Genomic DNA, 18744 nt, shown 5'->3' with positions numbered 1-18744 from the left:
CATAACTGAAAGGAATCACTTTGGTTCTGAATTAAGTCTTTACTGGTTTTTTATGTGCCAACTGTTCGTGTTTTGCTTTTTTTATTTGTAAAAATCTAATTTGGACTTTTTCCACATGAGCGCCACCTAGTGGAGTGGAGACGGTTTCATCTCTTCGTGCTCACAACCTACGGGACATGCTGTTATTATACATGACTGACTTGTTTAAGTATTTGTAAATACTTCAAATGTGAGAATAATGTAAATTTTTACCAACAAAGATCCTGTTTAATAAATGGATTATATATCCTTGACAGGTCTGCTTGTCTGGTGTTGGACTGTGATAGACATCACATTTAAAACCCTATATCTGCGCTCAGTGCAAATATTAGACAAAAATGGTTTATTTTGCTAGCATGTGGTTTACATTTTGTACTTTCATTCAACATTTAGTGAGTACATTGACTAGTTCCTGTAACCAACAGTCAGTTGGAAGTGTAACGGTGTCAATCAAACGTTTGGACACATTTACTGATCAAAACATGACACAAATGAAAAAAAAAAACAAGTTTCTCTCTAGATTCCAGCTATGATCATTCTGGACTTTCATGAGGTGCATCATGGGCTGCTAGAAAACACTTTAGCATGTAATATAAATGCTTGATGATGCTTGTCCTTGCAATCCACTCCAATGCATTTCCTTTTTGAATAAAAAAAAAAATCTCTTTTTTGGGGGGGGGTTGAAAGGTTTTTAAGATCACAAATCATGGATTCTGTCAAGTGTGTGCAAACCTTTGATTTGCAGTGTATAATATTTGCTATATTTCACCATCAGACACCAAGATCGGTTTTCACACAAAGGGCTAATCTGACAATCACGTGTTTCTATAATTCCTGATTGATTTAAGGGAATGGTTCACCCAAATTTTTTAATTTGCTGAATGTTTACTCACCCTCAGGCCATCCAAGATTAGGATGAGTTTGTTTCTTCATCAGATTTGGAGAAATGAAGCATTACATCACTTGCTCACCAATGGAAGTGAATGGGTGCCATCAGAATGAGAGTCCAAACAGCTGATAAAAACATCACAATAATCCAAACATCTCTTGTCCACCAGTTAACATCCTGTGATGCTAAAAGCTGTGTGTTTGTAAGAAACAATTCTGTCATTAAGATTTATAATCGCTGGATTTCTTGAGGATTACTGTGATGTTTTTATCGGCTGTTTGGACTCTCATTCTGACTGCCCCATTCACTGCAGAGGACCCATTGCTGAGCAACTGATGCAATGCTACATTTCTCAAAATCTGATGAAGGAACAAACTCATCTACATCTAGGATGCCCTCAGGGTGAGTAAATATTCAGCAAATTGCATTTTCGGGTGAACTACTCCTTTATATATATGTTATTTTTTTAAAACCCCCAAATCATGTGAAAGATAATTTCAAGAACATAATACAACTAGGATGTTAAAAGAAAAATCTTAGGCATGGATGTCTTGTCATAGCAGCAATCAAACGTTCGAAGCTGTGAATAATAGCCGTTGGTTGTGAGTAAGTGTTTCAGGTCTCTCTGGATGTGCCACCGCACGTCTGCGCTCTTCTTCAGCTGCAAGACCTCGTCGCTGCTCAGGCTCATATTGACCACACTGCCCACTCCAGCACTGTTCAACACACTCGGCAGGCTCGGGTACACCTCGTCACTGATGCTGTACAAACCCTGAAACAAATTCAATACATCAGCACAAGATAGGTTTGGGACATTTTCAGTCCCTACAGTAGCGTAGAAGAGTCCTGTATTGACCTTCACCATGGTGCAAACGGGATGGACTCGGTTGAGGTTCTTCATATGACTCTCTGTCAGGTCGGCCACGCTCAGCCCGATGGCCCAGTTAGTCAAAGTCAAAGTCACCTTTATTTATATAGCGCTTTAAACAAAATACATTGCGTCAAAGCAACTGAACAACATTCATTAGGAAAACAGTGTCAATAATGCAAAAATGATAGTTAAAGGCAGTTCATCATTGGATTCAGTTATGTCATCTCTGTTCAGTTAAATAGTGTCTGTGCATTTATTTGCAATCAAGTCAACGATATCGCTGTAGATGAAGTGACCCCAACTAAGCAAGCCAGAGGCGACAGCGGCAAGAAACCGAAACTCCATCGGTGACAGAATGGAGAAAAAAACCTTGGGAGAAACCAGGCTCAGTTGGGGGGGCTAGTTCTCCTCTGACCAGACGAAACCAGTAGTTCAATTCCAGGCTGCAGCAAAGTCAGATTGTGCAGAAGAATCATCTGTTTCCTGTGGTCTTGTCCTGGTGCTCCTCTGAGACAAGGTCTTTACAGGGGATCTGTATCTGGGGCTCTAGTTGTCCTGGTCTCCACTGTCTTTCAGGGCAGTAGAGGTCCTTTCTAGGTGCTGATCCATCATCTGGTCTGGATATGTACTAGATCCGGGTGACTGCAGTGACCCTCTGATCTGGACACAGACTGGATCTGGTGGCTACGGTGACCTCGGAACAAGAGAGAAACAGACTAATATTAGCGTAGATGCCATTCTTCTAATGATGTAGCAAGTACATAGGGTGTTATGGGAAGTGTTTCCGGTTTACCTAATTAATGCAGCCTAAAAATCCTTTAACGGATTTGGATAATAAAAGCATATTAGTATGTTATGTGTATGCCAGGTTAAAGAGATGGGTCTTTAATCTAGATTTAAACTGCAAGAGTGTGTCTGCCTCCCGAACAATGTTAGGTAGGTTATTCCAGAGTTTGGGCGCCAAATAGGAAAAGGATCTGCCGCCTGCAGTTGATTTTGATATTCTAGGTATTATCAAATTGCCTGAGTTTTGAGAACGTAGCGGACGTAGAGAATTATAATGTAAAAGGAGCTCATTCAAATACTGAGGTGCTAAACCATTCAGGGCTTTATAAGTAATAAGCAATATTTTAAAATCTATGCGATGCTTGATAGGGAGCCAGTGCAGTGTTGACAGGACCGGGATAATATGGTCATACTTCCTGGTTCTAGTAAGAACTCTTGCTGCTGCATTTTGGACTAGCTGTAGTTTGTTTACTAAGCGTGCAGAACAACCACCCAATAAAGCATTACAATAATCTAACCTTGAGGTCATAAATGCATGGATTAACATTTCTGCATTTGACATTGAGAGCATAGGCCGTAATTTAGATATATTTTTGAGATGGAAAAATGCAGTTTTACAAATGCTAGAAACGTGGCTTTCTAAGGAAAGATTGCGATCAAATAGCACACCTAGATTCCTAACTGATGACGAAGAATTGACTGAGCAACCATCAAGTCTTAGACAGTGTTCTAGGTTATTGCATGCAGAGTTTTTAGATCCTATAATTAACACCTCTGTTTTTTCAGAATTTAGCAGTAAGAAATTACTCGTCATCCAGTTTTTTATATCGACTATGCAATCCATATTTTTTCAAATTGGTGTGTTTCACCGGGCTGCGAAGAAATATAGAGCTGAGTATCATCAGCATAACAGTGAAAGCTAACACCATGTTTCCTGATGATATCTCCCAAGGGTAACATATAAAGCGTGAAGAGTAGCGGCCCTAGTACTGAGCCTTAAGGTACTCCATACTGCACTTGTGATCGATAGGATACATCTTCATTCACTGCTACGAACTGATGGCGGTCATATAAGTACGATTTAAACCATGCTAATGCACTTCCACTGATGCCAACAAAGTGTTCAAGTCTATGCAAAAGAATGTTGTGGTCAATTGTGTCAAACGCAGCACTAAGATCCAATAAAACTAATAGAGAGATACACCCACGATCAGATGATAAGAGCAGATCATTTGTAACTCTAAGGAGAGCAGTCTCAGTACTATGATACGGTCTAAATCCTGACTGGAAATCCTCACATATACCATTTTTCTCTAAGAAGGAATATAATTGTGTGGATACGACCTTTTCTAGTATCTTGGACAGAAAAGGGAGATTCGAGATTGGTCTATAATTAACTAGTTCTTTGGGGTCAAGTTGTGGTTTTTTGATGAGAGGCTTAATAACGGCCAGTTTGAAGGTTTTGGGGACATATCCTAATGACAATGAGGAATTAATAATAGTCATAAGAGGATCTATGACTTCTGGAAGCACCTCTTTTAGGAGCTTAGATGGTATAGGGTCTAACATACATGTTGTTGGTTTAGATGATTTAACAAGTTTATACAATTCTTCCTCTCCTATAGTAGAGAATGAGTGGAACTGTTCCTCAGGGGGTCTATAGCGCACTGTCTGATGTGATACTGTAGCTGACGGCTGAATGGTTGCAATTTTATCTCTAATAGTATCGATTTTAGAAGTAAAGTAGTTCATAAAGTCATTACTGCTGTGGTGTTGGGAAATGTCAACACTTGTTGAGGCTTTATTTTTCGTTAATTTAGCCACTGTATTGAATAAATACCTGGGGTTATGTTTGTTTTCTTCTAAAAGAGAAGAAAAGTAATCGGATCTAGCAGTTTTTAATGCTTTTCTGTAGGATATGTTACGTTCCCGCCAAGCAATACGATATACCTCTAGTTTTGTTTTCCTCCCGCTGCGCTCCATTTTTCGGGCTGCTCTCTTTATGGTGCGAGTATGCTCATTATACCATGGTGTCAAACTGTTTTCTTTAACCTTTAAGCGTAAGGAGCAACTTTATTTAAAGTGCTAGAAAAGAGAGAGTCCATAGTTTCTGTTACATCATCAAGTTGTTCTGAGGTTTTGGATATGCTAAGGAATTTGGTTACATCAGGAAGATAACTTAAAAAGCAGTCTTTTGTGTTAGAAGTGATGGTTCTTCCATACTTGTAACAAGAAGTAGAATTTACAATTTTGGCTATATGAATTTTGCAAAGAACTAAATAATGATCTGAGATATCATCACTTGGCTGAATAATTTCAACACCATCAACATCAATTCCATGTGACAGTATTAAATCTAGAGTATGATTTCGACAATGAGTAGGTCCTGAAACGTGTTGTCTAACACCAATAGAGTTCAGAATGTCTATAAATGCTGATCCAAATGCATCGTTTTCATTATCAACATGGATATTAAAATCACCAACTATTAAAACTTTATCTGCAGCCAGAACTAACTCGGATGTAAAATCACCAAACTCTTTAATAAAGTCTGTATGGTGCCCTGGTGGCCTGTATACAGTAGCCAGTACAAACATAACAGGGGATTTATCATTAACATTTGTTTCTTTGGATAATGTTATATGAAGTACCATTACTTCAAACGAGTTATACTTGAAGCCTGCTCTCTGAGAGATCCTGAAAACGTTGTTATAAATTGAAGCAACACCTCCACCTTTGCCTTTTCGACGTGGCTCATGTTTATAACAGTAATCTTGGGGGGTGGACTCATTTAAAATAATGTAATCATCAGGTTTTAGCCAGGTTTCTGTCAAACAGAGTACATCTTTATTATGATCAGTGATCATATTATTTACAAAAAGTGTTTTCGTAGAAAGGGATCTGATATTCAATAAGCCAAGCTTTATCATTTGTTTATCCATATTGCTTCTGTTTTTTATTTGTTGAACCTCAATTAAATTGTTAATCTTAACTTGGTTTGGACGTTTTTTGTATTTTCTAGTTCGGGGAACAGACACAGTCTCTATAGTGTGATATCTAGGTGAAAAAGTCTCTATGTGCTGAGAATTAACTGACCTCTGTGACGGGAGGCAGCTAGCAGACGGTCGGTTTAGCCAGTCTGTCTGCTTCCTGACCTGGGCCCCAGTTAGTCAAGTATAAACACTAAGACTATTTGCCATATTTCTAGAGACAAGAGTGGCGCCACCCCAGGAGGGATGAAGACCATCTCTTTTAAACAGGTCAGGTCTGCCCCAAAAGCTCGTCCAATTGTCTATGAAACCTATGTTATTCTGTGGGCACCACTTAGACAGTTAGTGTAGTGTGGTGAACAACACAAGGTCGTGGACGTTTTTCTTTAGAGATGCATTAACTTCTAGCAGAATAGCTTGAATTACTATACCTAGACACCACAATGAATTAAGCAATATACAGGTGAATCTCAATAAATTAGAATGTTGTGGAAAAGTTAATTTATTTCAGTAAATCAACTCAAATTGTGAAACTCATGAATTGTTAAATGTGAGCCAAATCATCACAATTAAAAAACCAAAGACTTAAACTACTTTAGTCTGTGTGCATTGTATTAAATACACGAGTTTCAAAATTTGAGTTGAATTACTGAAAATAACTTTATGACATTCTAATTTATTGAGAAGCACCTGTATGATGTGATGACAATGTAGCATAGTGTTTCAAGTGTTTATTGTTCCATACTGCATACTCATTCACAGAACTATTTTTAATAAGTGGCAGGCAGGAAATCACATAATATGCATTTTGAGAACTAAAAGAGTAGGCCGTTGACGTACCTGTCCATGACTTGTGTGTTTCTATCCAGTTCTCTCGGTCCGTGTCTGTGCCGATGTCTGGATTGAGTTTCTGCAGACTGACTCCTGCCACATTAGTGCGACTCCAGACGGCAACTGCAATGCAAACACACAATTTATGAATATGCATGCATATTTTTTTATGTTATTAATTATTTATTATTTTTAATTATATCAAATTATATTTAAATAATTTAGTTTTGCTTACAAAAAAATATATTTGATACAATAATATGTTTAATTTAATAAACGTAATATTAAATACGTTTAGCTTCAGCCCTTATAAAAACTCACCTGCCTGTATCTACAACCCCTGGCAAAAAGTATGGAATCACCCCTCTCAGAAGATGTTCATTCAAATGTTTAATTGTGTAGAGCAAAAACCAAGCACATATATGCCACAAAACAATTTTCACTCAACAAAATAATATTCTGGCTGTATAAAACACTTAAAAAAACAACAAAGAAAGATAACTATAGTCAATTACAACTGTTTTTACAGATCAAACAGAGGAAAAAAATATGGAATCACACAAATCTGAGGAAAATTATATGGAATCACCATGCACTTTGCATTACTAAAACAAACACCTGTATCTGATTACAACTGCTAATTAGTCTGCAGTTAAAAACGAGTGCTTGCACACATTAGTGATGTGTTGAACCAAGATGATTGACATAACTCATGGCTCCAACACGAGAGATGTCAGTTGAAACAAAGGAGAGGATTATCAAACTTCTCAAAGAAGGTAAATCTTCACGGAATGTAGCAAAAGATGTTGGTTGTTCCCAGTCAGCTGTGTCTAAAATCTGGACCAAGTACAAATCAAATGGAAAGGTTGTAAAAGGGAAGCGTACTGGTAGACCAAGAAAGACATCAAAGCGCCAAGACAGAAAACTTAAAGCAATATGCATTGAAAACAGAAAATGCACAACAAAACAAATGAGGAACAAATGGGCAGAAAGTGGAGTTCATGTCTGTCACCGGACTGTAAGAAATCGCCTAAAAGAAATGGGATTTACATACAGAAAAGCCAAACGAAAACCATCATTAACATCTAAACAGAAAAAAACAAGGTTTCAGTGGGCTAAAGAATGACAATCTTGGACTGTGGATGACTGGATGAGTTATATTCAGTGATGAATCACGAATCTGCATTGGGCAGGGTGATGATGCTGGAACTTTTGTTTGGTGCCGTTCCAATGAAATTTATAAAGACAACTGTCTGAAGAAAACATGCAAATTTCCACAATCATTAATGATATGGGGTTGTATGTCAGGTAAAGGTATGGGAGAGATGACAGTCATTACATCTTCTATAAATGCACAAGTTTATGTTGAGATTTTGGACACTTTTCTTATTCCATCAATTGAAAGGATGTTTGGTGATTGGTAGCATCATTTTTCAGGATGATAATGCATCGTGCCATAGGGCAAAATCTGTGAAAACATTTCTACAGGAAAGACATATAATGTCAATGGCATGGCCTGCAAATAGTCCGGACCTCAATCCAATTGAAAATCTGTGGTGGAAATTAAAGAAAATGGTCCACGAAAAGGCTCCAACCTGCAAAGCTGATCTGGCAACTGCAATAAGACAAAGCTGGAGACAGATTGATGAAGTATACTGTTTGTCATTAGTTAAATCCATGCCTCAGAGAATTCAAGCTGTTATAAAAGCCAGAGGTGGTGTAACAAAGTACTAGTAGTGTTTTTATTTGGTGATTCCATCCATACATTTTTTTAAAGGGAAACACATCTTTAAAACATTAAAGGCATTAATGTATAGCCTAACTTTACAAAGCTGCTGTTTTTCTATACTGTTTCCTATTTTATTTTATTGATTGAATGGCATCTTCTTTACCTGATCACCTGCTCCTCCTCTCCCTCTGCTGACTTTTCTACCCTGCAGCTATATTTACCTCGAATCTGTTATAAAAACATGTTAAGGGATTATACACCTCATAACGTTATGAAATTTGTGTATAATCATAATTCATAAAATTCTAACATAGTAGAGATTATCAAAAGAAATTGTTTCACTGTTTTAATGAGTTAGCCACTTAAATCGTTAATTCATCCAATTCGTTCAAAAGTCAGATTAATTTAGTAAGAAAACAAACACCGATGTGAAAACTTTTGTCGTTGATAATTACAGACACTATTGAAAAATATACTAGCAAAACAGACAGCTGCTTTGGTAACTTGTTATACTGATAGTTATAGCTAAATACATTGCAATGGATTAGCTAGCTAAAATATATGTGGTGTGTACTAACTATTACACAATATTCTCATACCTCATTCTCAGTACATGCTTTATTTTTTATTTTTTTTGCATCCCTCTCTGACCAGCAGTTAAATAAAGTCCGCTGTGCAGCGCTTCTCTTCATTTTTGGCGTTAACATTAACCGTCTGCTCTCCCATTCAAACACCACTCGCTTGTTTTGGTGAAAGTGCGACTCATTGATTGGGCGTTACCAATCGGTTCAATGGAGGGGGGAGTGTTTTTTGTCTGATTTATTATGACATACTCATATTTGATTAGGAACAAAATTATTTTTAGAAGATAAATGAATTCTATTTTTTCATATTATATTTTTCATTTGATCTACTGTGATTTTCATGTTGAAATATTGGGGGGGGTTGTAACTGATGGATTTGAATATTGGGGGGGGGGGTTACCACCCCCCATAAACTACGCCCCTGACACTGGGTGAATATGAAGAATATATGAAGAATATACAGCCTGCATAAACGAGAGCTTTTTTAGCAGTTACATTTTTTTTGCAGCGTGTGGTGTGGTCAGGTGCACGATTGTGACTGTCAATCACTTAATTTTAAAAGAATTGTATTATTATTATAGTTTTATGTATTATTGATGTTTTTTCGTTGTTGTTTTATAAATGCTCTATGAAAATTGTTTAATAAATGTTCAATCAAAATGCAAAACATCGCGTCTTTTTTTTTTAGTCGACTGATTGTTGTGCAGGACAGGACTTTGGTCGACTAAGTATTTCTTTGATTGACTACAGCCCTATAAATTAGCATACATCTCAATCGACTGATTCCAGCGTTTTTGTCGTTGCAACTCTGTGTGACCGTCCTCCTGTTTGTTTCACCGACCAGCAGCAGTAGGTGCAGCGCGCGTGCTCATCTCATGGGTCACCTGCATGGCCAAACGTCCGCTGAGCAGAAATCAGCTCTCACAGTCTCAGTATGACCGTTACTGTGTTAGTTAAAAATTTAAAACTGGCCCTTAATCAGTTGATCAGCTGTCATTATTGATTGACAGCATTTCTCCTTTCTTGTGTTGACGAACTTGAACAACTATCAGATCTGGGCCCCGGGCCACCCCCCAGAATCGCCATTGCGGAGCGGGATCGTGAATCATTTGAGTCGGTTTGGGAGTTCGGAGCATGAATCATTTGAGTCAGTTTGGGAGTTCGGAGCGTGAATCATTTTAATCAGTTCGGGAGTTTGGAGCGGGTTCGCAAATCATTTGACAGTTCGGGAGTTTGGAGCGGGTTCGCGAATCATTTGAGTCAGTTCTGGAGTTCAAAGTGGGTTCGCGGATCATTTGAATCAGTTCGAGAGTTCGGAGCGGGTTCGCGAATCATTTGAGTCAGTTTGGGAGTTCGGAACGGGATCGCGAATCATTTAAATCAGTTCGGGAGTTCGTAGCGGGTTCGCGAATCATTTGAGTCAGTTCGGGAGTTCAGAGCGGGTTCGCGAATCATTTGAATCAGTTCGAGAGTTCGGAGCGGGTTCGCGAATCATTTGAGTCAGTTCGGGAGTTCAAAGCGGGTTCGAGAATCATTTGAGTCGGTTCTGGAGTTCAAAGCGGGTTCGCGAATCATTTGAGTCAGTTTGGGAGCTCGGAGCGGGATCGCGAATCATTTCAGTCAGTTCGGAGTTCGGAGTGGGATCGCGAATCATTTGAATCAGTTCGGGAGTTCGTAGCGGGTTCGCGAATCATTTGAGTCAGTTCGGGAGTTCAAAGCGGGTTCGCGAATCATTTGAGTCAGTTTGGGAGTTCGGAGCGTGAATCATTTGAGTCATTTCGGGAGTTCGGAGCTGGAATCATTTGAGTCAGTTTGGGGTTCGCTAATCATTTGAGTCAGTTTGGAAGTTTGGAGCATGTTCGCGAATCATTTGAGTCAGTTTGGGGTTCGCGAATCATAGCTGTATATGGATAGGCATTTTTAACTAATTTTGTAGCTATTTCTAATTACGTTTTCCACGCATGTTTAGGTGTGATATGTGAACTCGTATTTTTTGTTTTAATGATGTGCCTTTTAACAGTATCAAGTGTATTCAAAAAACTTTTTTTAAAAATTACATTGACAAACAGATTGAATTTACAAATATATATGTAATTTAAAAATATAAACATTCTAAATAATCTCAGCGATAATAAAATTACACTTCTATACTCACTGTACATTTTATAACTATTTTATTTCTCCTCAGGCAATTCAGAATTGAGTTGACAATTAATTAACCATTAAATTTAAATAAAATAAATAAGAATAAGATAATGTAACAATCTAATAATAAAATAAATATTACTGTACGTGTGTGCTTTCTTATTTTTTTTATTCTAACAGACATACATTTAACATGCACACATATAGAAATATATATTAGTGGTGTCAAATGATTAAACCTTTTTGTTTATATAATATATGTGTGTGTACTTTGTATATTCATTATGTATATATAAATACACACACATACAGTATATATTTTGATAACATTTACATTTTTATCCACTTATATTTTATATAAATATATTTAATATATACACAACATTATATATACATAATAAATATACACAGTATAAACACATTATGCAAACAAAAACGTTTATTTTGGATGCGATTAATCATTTGACATCACTTTTAAAAAAAAGTAAAAAATAAAATAAAATAAAAAAAGCCTTAAAAACATAGATCTTCAAATTTTCCATACTGGATTTTGAGGCTGATGAAAATTTTTAAAGAATTTGGAAGGGAAATGAGAGGTTACTTTGTGGTGAAGCAAGCAAATCTCAACAGGACATGTTGGTGAAGTTTGGCCCTGTCCTGTTCATAACCACAATCATGATTTACAATATCACCAAGCCACAGTTCCCTAACACTGTTCTCAGTTTATACATCAGCAAAGACAGATGGATATCGAGACATCCTACAACCTCATCTCATAAGTAAAAACACAGTAACACACCAACAATCAGCAGCATCAGACACAGTAGGATCTCACCTGCACACAGATGCTCTTCAGTAAATCACAAGAAATCTGCTGTAAAGTAGAGCCCTGCTTCGCTTTATCTGCTGCTGCTGGTGTGTGTTTAGATCAAGGTCACTTACAGGACACTTCTCCACAGATGTAGACAAACACATGGCCTGTTCTCTTACATAAACTTGCGTGCCGTTTCCAGCCTCGACTCCCGCATCAGTCTTACCGTGTCTGAAAAGGCTCTGCGCTCCCAGGAAGAGATGCCACCATGAGACGAGCATGGCAGGCTGTTATAGTCGGCTATCAGGAGCACTGTAGTGACTTACAGAGAGTACGGTCTCCGTCTGCAGACAGACACTCACGAGCTCCCGCGCGCGAACACCACGTCTGACACGCGATTAAAACAAAACCAATCAGAAGGTTCATTTGTTTGAAATTGAGATGTATGCATCATCTGAAAGCTTTTTATTGATTTATGGTTTGTTAGGAATCTGAGGGTGCAAAAAAAAAATCTATATAGCTAGAGAGAAAATTGCTTTAAAAGTTGTCCAAATTAATTCTTACCGATGCATATTAATAATCAAAAATGACGTTTTGATATGTGTATGGTAGGAAATGTACAAAATATCTTCAAGGAACATGATCTTTAGGCTACTTAATATCCTAATGCTTTTGGCATCAGGGGCGCCCACAAGGGATGATTGGCAGTGGGTAATATTAAATGTAAAAATAATTCCAGCCAACAAAAAATGAATGCAGATAGGGGCCACCAAAGTAGCTGCCCTTCACCCTCGCCCTCCCCCTCCAAACAAAACACAGAGTACGAGCATGAATCACGTGATGGTCTAGACTAGTTTGTGTATGCATTTATAAATATAAATTCTCTACCGCAGAGATTTCCAATACTAAAACAAAAAGCAGTAAATATGCAACCACCAAAAATGTGGAGTTCAATGAACCATAAAGCTTTGAAAACATGACTTTGTGTTTAATGCCATTCCAGCTTATATTTCATCCTGTGCTTATATTTTAATATAACATGCTTAAAGGGATTCGGCAGAAGAAACATGTTGGAAGATGGTGAAAACATGACAGAGAGAAAGACCAGTTGTTGTGTATAAGACCCAGGTAGCTCTTTATTGTACTACTGACAAAAAATGTCAGAGGTTAATACCAGACGGCATTCATTCGGGTCACGAACCTTTTGTTATAGACTATTTAGACATGGAACTCTAAATAGTGGGCGGGGCTCAGGACAGACTTAAATATAGAAAACAGGAGGTGTGTGGCTATGTCGAGGGGGAAGTGGGCGATTGTTGGATCTCGCTGGATCTCGTTTACTCGGTGAGGCCCAGCTTCTTTTTGAGGGACTCGGGCATCTCGGGGGGAGGAGGGCGGGGCAGGCGGAAGTACACCTTCACCGAGTCGTAGATAAACCACTGCAGGGCCGTCAGGGTACCGATCATGATGATACGGGCGACCAGTCCCTTCCACACACCTGAAAAACATGACACTCAGTCCATTTTTTTTTTAAACTTATTGCAAGAGTTGGTTTGCATATTACAGGAATTTTGCATGGTCAGAAACTCTTATGATAGTTTGTCTGCTCTCCAGCTGTTCTGCCCTGGGGTTTTCCTGTGAAGGATCAGGGCAGAGAGGATTCTGGGTGAGCAGGTAGACTGATCTCACACGCCAATGACTCAAGCACCTCCAACTGTACAGCCGTGAAGCTGCTGGGAGCCTCGGGACCGATTCTGCTGCTCCCAGAGAGAGAACACAACAGAACCGGAGCAGAGGAACTCCCCAGAGGTGGATCTAAGGAGCGTGTTGAGATAGAAAGACTGTAGAGTTGAATCGAGATCTTCATCAAAAGACAAACGTCTCACCCCTTGGTCCAAGCTTCTTCAGCACTTGTGTGGCTGTGCTTCCCTTCTCTTTGTTCAACACGGACACGACGGAGTCAGCAGGGTGAGACACGATGGCGCAGAACACACCAGCTACAAGACAAAACATGCATCACAACTCTGATTTACAGAACCCAGATCAGTGCCGACTAATGTAACATTGAAACAAATTTGTAAGCAAATAAATTAAAATACATATATTTTTTTTTACATTGTGATATAGTTGATTAATACATAAAAGAAAATTTAATTATAATTATTATTAAATTAATTATATCGAATCAATAATATAAATTTTTATAGACTCAAAAATAAAAATCAGTGTAAAGCAATATACAATGTAATAAATCAGTAATACTTTTATTAGTTTAATAATACAATTATTAATCTTAAATCAATAATCTTAACAGTAAATCAAATAAAATATAATATTAAAATTTAAATTTTACATTAAAATAAATCCTTAAAATTGTGATAATTATAAATATATTATTAAATTAATTATGCTCATCATATTAATTTTTTATAAATGTAAATTGTTTTTATAAATAATTTAAATATTTAATTTATTTTGTATTTTATTTTTGATTATTATTATAAATAAGAGCTGATCTTAATAAGCAAAGATGATCCTCAGAGATCAGACTCACCGATGTAACCAGCGACGAAGGTGACGACCAGCTGTTCGGGTTTGGAGCATTCGCTGCGGGGTTTGGGCACCACATACTTGTAGAGCAACTCAACGGTGCGCTCGAAGCAGGCGAACTTCATCATGGTGTAAGGGATCTGTCTCATCCACAGAGGAACCACACCTTTGTAGAACCTGCCAGAGGATTCACAGCACAGTTTCAAGAATTTACAGTCTACAATAAGGGCCTATTGGTTTATTTTAAACAGGTTGTCTGCTCTCCAGCTGTTCTGCCCTGGGGTTTTCCTGTGAAGGATCAGGGCAGAGAGGATTCTGGGTGAGCAGGTAGACTGATCTCACACGCCAATGACTCAAGCACCTCCAACTGTACAGCCGTGAAGCTGCTGGGAGCCTCGGGACCGATTCTGCTGCTCCCAGAGAGAGAACACAACAGAACCGGAGCAGAGGAACTCCCCAGAGGTGGATCTAAGGAGCGTGTTGAGCTCACCACAGGTTTAAGTGCAGGATACTCACGCCCAGAGGCCTTCCTCGGCGTACATCTTAGGGGCACATTCTCTCAGGGTGTTGGCATAGCCCGGCTGAGTCTGGATACGCACTTTACACGCCTCCATAGGGGCCAGAGCGATGTCTGCGAAGAACTCAGCGCTGGCAGAAGCAGCCAGATACAGAGAGGTTCTCCACATGTATGCGTTTTCCTGAGAAGAGAGGAAGAACACTTCAGCATCAGCTAGCAGAATACACAACATTTATGACCGTTTGTGGAGAACGGCTGCATTGCATACTGGTTACAAATTTTACATAATATAATGTAATATATTAAATTAAGTTAAAATGTATTTGATTATATATTTCATATTAAAGTTAATGAGTTAACATGTAAAAAAAAAAATTAATACATGTAAACTATAATTAAATTATAATAAAATTGTATATGAAGGCAAATATTAATTAATGTTTAATAAAATAATAAAATTAATTTTTATACACTAGTTATTTGAATCAATTTTATGTATTAAATTAACAGAAGTTAATCATTTAAAAAGATTAAAATATAAAACTATATTTGTTTTAATAAATTACTAGTAATGTATAAAGTTAATCATGTAATGATATAATTTAAATATTTTAAAACATTTTATCTGTTATCAATATTAATTTTCTAAATATAAGATGTTCAATTATAATAAAAATTATCAGATAAAATTGTATATGAAGGCTATATAAGTTATAAGTACAAGTATAAAGTAATATAAAATAATGATTTTTTGAAACAAGTTATTTAAATCACTTATGTATTAAATGAATAGAAGTTAATCATTAAAAAATATTAAATTAAACTTTTTATAAATTACTAGTAATGTATAAAGCTCATTTAAAATATTTAAATTATATAAATTACAACATTTAACCCATTATCAATAAACATTTTCTAAATATAAAATGTTATTATATAATAAAATAGCCAGTTTATTATTGGTATATAAAAAAATAACATCAATATTTAAAAAAATATAATAAAGTTACACTAGTGTGTAAACACTAGTGATTTAAGCAAAGCCAAAACACTGGTATATCAGTTCAGCTCACCTCTCCTAGCATGTCACCATACAGGATCTTGAACACCTCGTAGAAGCCGAACTTGCAGAGCCCCTGCATGGAGTATCCGATGAAGGTGGGTGCCCAACCTTTGGCCAAACCGCGCATGCCGTCCTCTCTGATCGTGACGGAGAACCCATTGAAGATGCTCTTGTATTTAGCTGGATCCACCTAAACGCAGCATTTTATTAATACAACCACAGTCAGCAAACAAACACAGAGGAACTGCAGCAGGAACCGGATGGTTATGAAGGAACACAGTTAATGGTTTCACTTCAACAAAAAAACAAAACAAAAAGGCATTTCCAAAACAAGATCAATAAATTAAAAAGTAAACCAAATGTTACTAGGATAACATCAGTGGCAGAGCGTCACAGATTAATTTAAAACAATGCATCAATCAGGAATAATTTATTCCTTCATCTCTTTCTAAATTCATACTATATTCTCTATTCATGGAAACAAACAATATCATGGAAAAGAGCACGACTGACATTCTGCATAATATCTTCTATATATTTTATATTATTAAATGCATGAATTATCATTCCTCTGTGTTTAATTGCCAATGAACGTCTTGCAAGAATTATTGGTACCCAGTTAGTCAAATCACTTTAAAAGTGTTAGTGACCCTTGGCCACGGATGTCATCTCAATGATGAAGGGGAGGGAGGGAGTACAGACCTGGAGACGGCACTTGACCAAGTCGAGGGGCACGACGGCTGTGTGTGTAATACCACAGCTCAAGATGCCCCCGAAACCGCAGAGGGCGTAGTATTTCCCCGAGCCGAACTCACAGCTATCGCCCGTCTCTGTGACGTGAGGGAACACACACACACATGCTCATGCATCACAACACAACACTTAACATGCTGATGAGGGGTTGCACTGGGGTCGGCTCACACGGACACACTCGGGTGACTCCGGCTAACACACACACGGACCTGCATCCGGCACTTGACCAGGTCGAGGGGCACCACAGCCGTGTGTGTGGTGCCACAGCTGAGGATCCCTCCAAAGCCACAGAGGAGCAAGTACTTCTGTGAGCCGAACTCACAGCTGTCTCCCTCTGAGGAAAAACACGCAATCACATTCATCCACAAAGACTGAGATGCTTCTTCGTGGGTTAGTGGGAAACCAGCGGGACTTTTGTCCCTATCCATTAGATACAACCCTATCCATTAGATACAACAGATTTGAAATATAACCATCTTTGTGATGATCCCATCCGATACTTTTTATTTTAATCCAAAAAGACTTTTTACATGTAAAATATTGTATAAAAATAATATTGAAATTAAATAAAACTGTATATTTAAAAATAATATTATATTATAATAAACTTAATTTTAATGCATATGTAAAATATTGTATAGAAATATTATTGAAATTAAACCTGTATATTAAAATATATATTTAATATATTATAATAACTTTTAATAATGCCTGCATTTAAACAATCTAACAAATAAAAATTCAGCTTTATCTATTTAATCAGCAATTAATAATATTTTTTTGTTAAAAAATATGCAGAATATATACTACATTGTAACACATCGTAAAATACTATTAGAGACGTTTGTTATAAATGTTTTGGATATCGATATGTACTTAAAATATTTATATTATTTAAAATGTATTTAGGTAAATATACTTATTTGTAATGATTTATTTACTGTTTTATCGGACTCTACAAACTCAAACGGTAACGTCGTGTTCGGTTTATGGACGACCTTCTTATTTAAAAGATTAAGGGCACCAATTAAAGCGGTTATACTGTAACTACATCGCATTTTAATTATTATACAACCTCATAAGAGAGAAGCACTGATAAAACATGTAAAATATATTACAATTTACGATTAGAAGTTGGGCAAGACACTGGATACACGATACCGGACCTGGACGCGTTCCTCAAACTGAGGGCCAATCAGAACGCGTCTTGTTTTGAGCTGGACGCTTTCCTGCGCCAGAGAGCCAATCAGATCGCGCATCATTGAGAATAGCGGTACATACGCAGGTCATGTGCAGAATAGAACGCTTTAAAATAAAGAACAGCATGTCCCCAAAGCGCCTCAAAATCATTTTAACATATCTGACACGTTAACTCATATCTGATGTGTGTCACAATGTTAAAAATCTCGTGAAAGCTTTACAACGCGTCCTCTGCTGGTGTCCTTCAGTGCCCTTTATGAACGCAAGGAGGCCAGAAACCCACAGATTCAGCACACTAAACAATTTAATGCAATTACAAAACACACAATCTATACATGTGACATATGCAGGAAAAGACAGGACTAAAGGGAACTTCCTAAATAAATCTAAAATAACGTTACAGCTCGAGGGGATCTAACGCTAGTTAGCATTATGCTAACCTTTTATTCATCGTTGATACGGTGCAAGCTAAAATAAAGCCATAAACGGAGAAAGTGTGAGGGGTTAGACTGTTTATCTTGATTCTACTCTCGATTTCAACCATTAAAAGTGCATTTAAATCAAGTACATGGGGTGTTTTTTTAGATATGTATGGCCTATGGTCTGAATCCGCGGTCTTACCAGCTACCGCGGCGGCCGCGAACACGCGCTTCTGTACGGGAGCATGTTTCTCCGGTTCTTCAGCTTTCTGCAGCTTGAACAGCGGGGCGCTGAAGGGGTTTGCCCGGGCCAGCTGGGTCAGCGTGCTCGGATACATCTCTGAAGGCAGACATGTCAAATAACAGTGTAGTTAGGCCTCGATCGCTCTCGGTTTTATTATGAGGGTCTATGGAGATGTTATACTTCATTCTCTGTGTGAAGAGCAAAAAAAAGGTTGTGTTAGGTTGGCGAAACTCTTACTTTAGTGGAGCTGTTGCAAGATGGCGCGTCCGTTCTCTCCTCTACCCGGCTGCGCAGAGATCGAGCGATGTGCGCGAGCGCCGCGA

General features: G+C 37.7%; 2 protein-coding genes and 2 non-coding genes across 5 annotated transcripts; all 4 read right to left on the bottom strand.

The window, feature by feature from the left end:
- Positions 1-1233: 1233 nt before the first annotated feature.
- ldhbb (lactate dehydrogenase Bb) lies at positions 1234-11956 on the bottom strand. The gene is made up of 3 exons (XM_059535926.1): positions 11807-11956; positions 1785-1892; positions 1234-1700 (listed from the first exon to the last, which is right to left on the bottom strand). Exons 1-3 carry the CDS (start codon positions 11954-11956, stop codon positions 1443-1445), a joined length of 516 nt encoding a protein of 171 aa, XP_059391909.1. The 3' UTR covers positions 1234-1442.
- Positions 11957-12786: 830 nt separating this feature from the next.
- Positions 12787-18528, bottom strand: slc25a3b (solute carrier family 25 member 3b). 2 transcript variants are annotated; one of them, XM_059535591.1, is made up of 7 exons: positions 18380-18528; positions 16768-16892; positions 15816-15995; positions 14742-14923; positions 14230-14402; positions 13562-13672; positions 12787-13173 (listed from the first exon to the last, which is right to left on the bottom strand). In XM_059535591.1, the coding sequence occupies exons 1-7, from the start codon at positions 18513-18515 to the stop codon at positions 13013-13015; spliced, it is 1068 nt and encodes a 355-aa protein (XP_059391574.1). In that variant the 5' UTR covers positions 18516-18528; the 3' UTR covers positions 12787-13012. The 2 variants fall into 2 exon arrangements, with proteins under 2 accessions (XP_059391574.1, XP_059391573.1); XM_059535590.1 differs by lacking the exon at positions 16768-16892 and adding an exon at positions 16508-16635.
- Positions 13274-13504, bottom strand: LOC132125542 (small nucleolar RNA SNORA53). Its single transcript, XR_009426939.1, has one exon. It is a non-coding gene; the product is annotated as a small nucleolar RNA SNORA53 (small nucleolar RNA).
- On the bottom strand, positions 14477-14707 carry LOC132125543 (small nucleolar RNA SNORA53). The gene has a single exon (XR_009426940.1). It is a non-coding gene; the product is annotated as a small nucleolar RNA SNORA53 (small nucleolar RNA).
- Positions 18529-18744: the final 216 nt, after the last annotated feature.

The sequence above is a fragment of the Carassius carassius genome, chromosome 43 (assembly GCF_963082965.1).
Source record: "Carassius carassius chromosome 43, fCarCar2.1, whole genome shotgun sequence".
NCBI classification, from domain to species: domain Eukaryota; kingdom Metazoa; phylum Chordata; class Actinopteri; order Cypriniformes; family Cyprinidae; genus Carassius; species Carassius carassius.
Note: the sequence above shows the minus strand (reverse complement) of the source record. Positions and strands in the feature narration are given on the sequence as shown.

Excerpts from the sequence above, each read along its gene's own strand:
- ldhbb (XM_059535926.1), bottom strand. The coding sequence starts at position 11,956 with ATGCTCGTCTCATGGTGGCATCTCTTCCTGGGAGCGCAGAGCCTTTTC. Across the intron at positions 1,893-11,806 it reads CATCTGTGGAGAAGTGTCCT|GTGACTTTGACTTTGACTAA; the intron begins GTAAGTGACCTT and ends ATATAAATAAAG. Across the intron at positions 1,701-1,784 it reads CCGTTTGCACCATGGTGAAG|GGTTTGTACAGCATCAGTGA; the intron begins GTCAATACAGGA and ends AATTTGTTTCAG.
- slc25a3b (XM_059535590.1), bottom strand. The coding sequence starts at position 18,515 with ATGTATCCGAGCACGCTGACCCAGCTGGCCCGGGCAAACCCCTTCAGC. Across the intron at positions 14,924-15,815 it reads ATGGTGACATGCTAGGAGAG|GAAAACGCATACATGTGGAG; the intron begins GTGAGCTGAACT and ends CTCTCTTCTCAG. Across the intron at positions 13,174-13,561 it reads GAAGAAGCTTGGACCAAGGG|GTGTGTGGAAGGGACTGGTC; the intron begins GTGAGACGTTTG and ends CATGTTTTTCAG.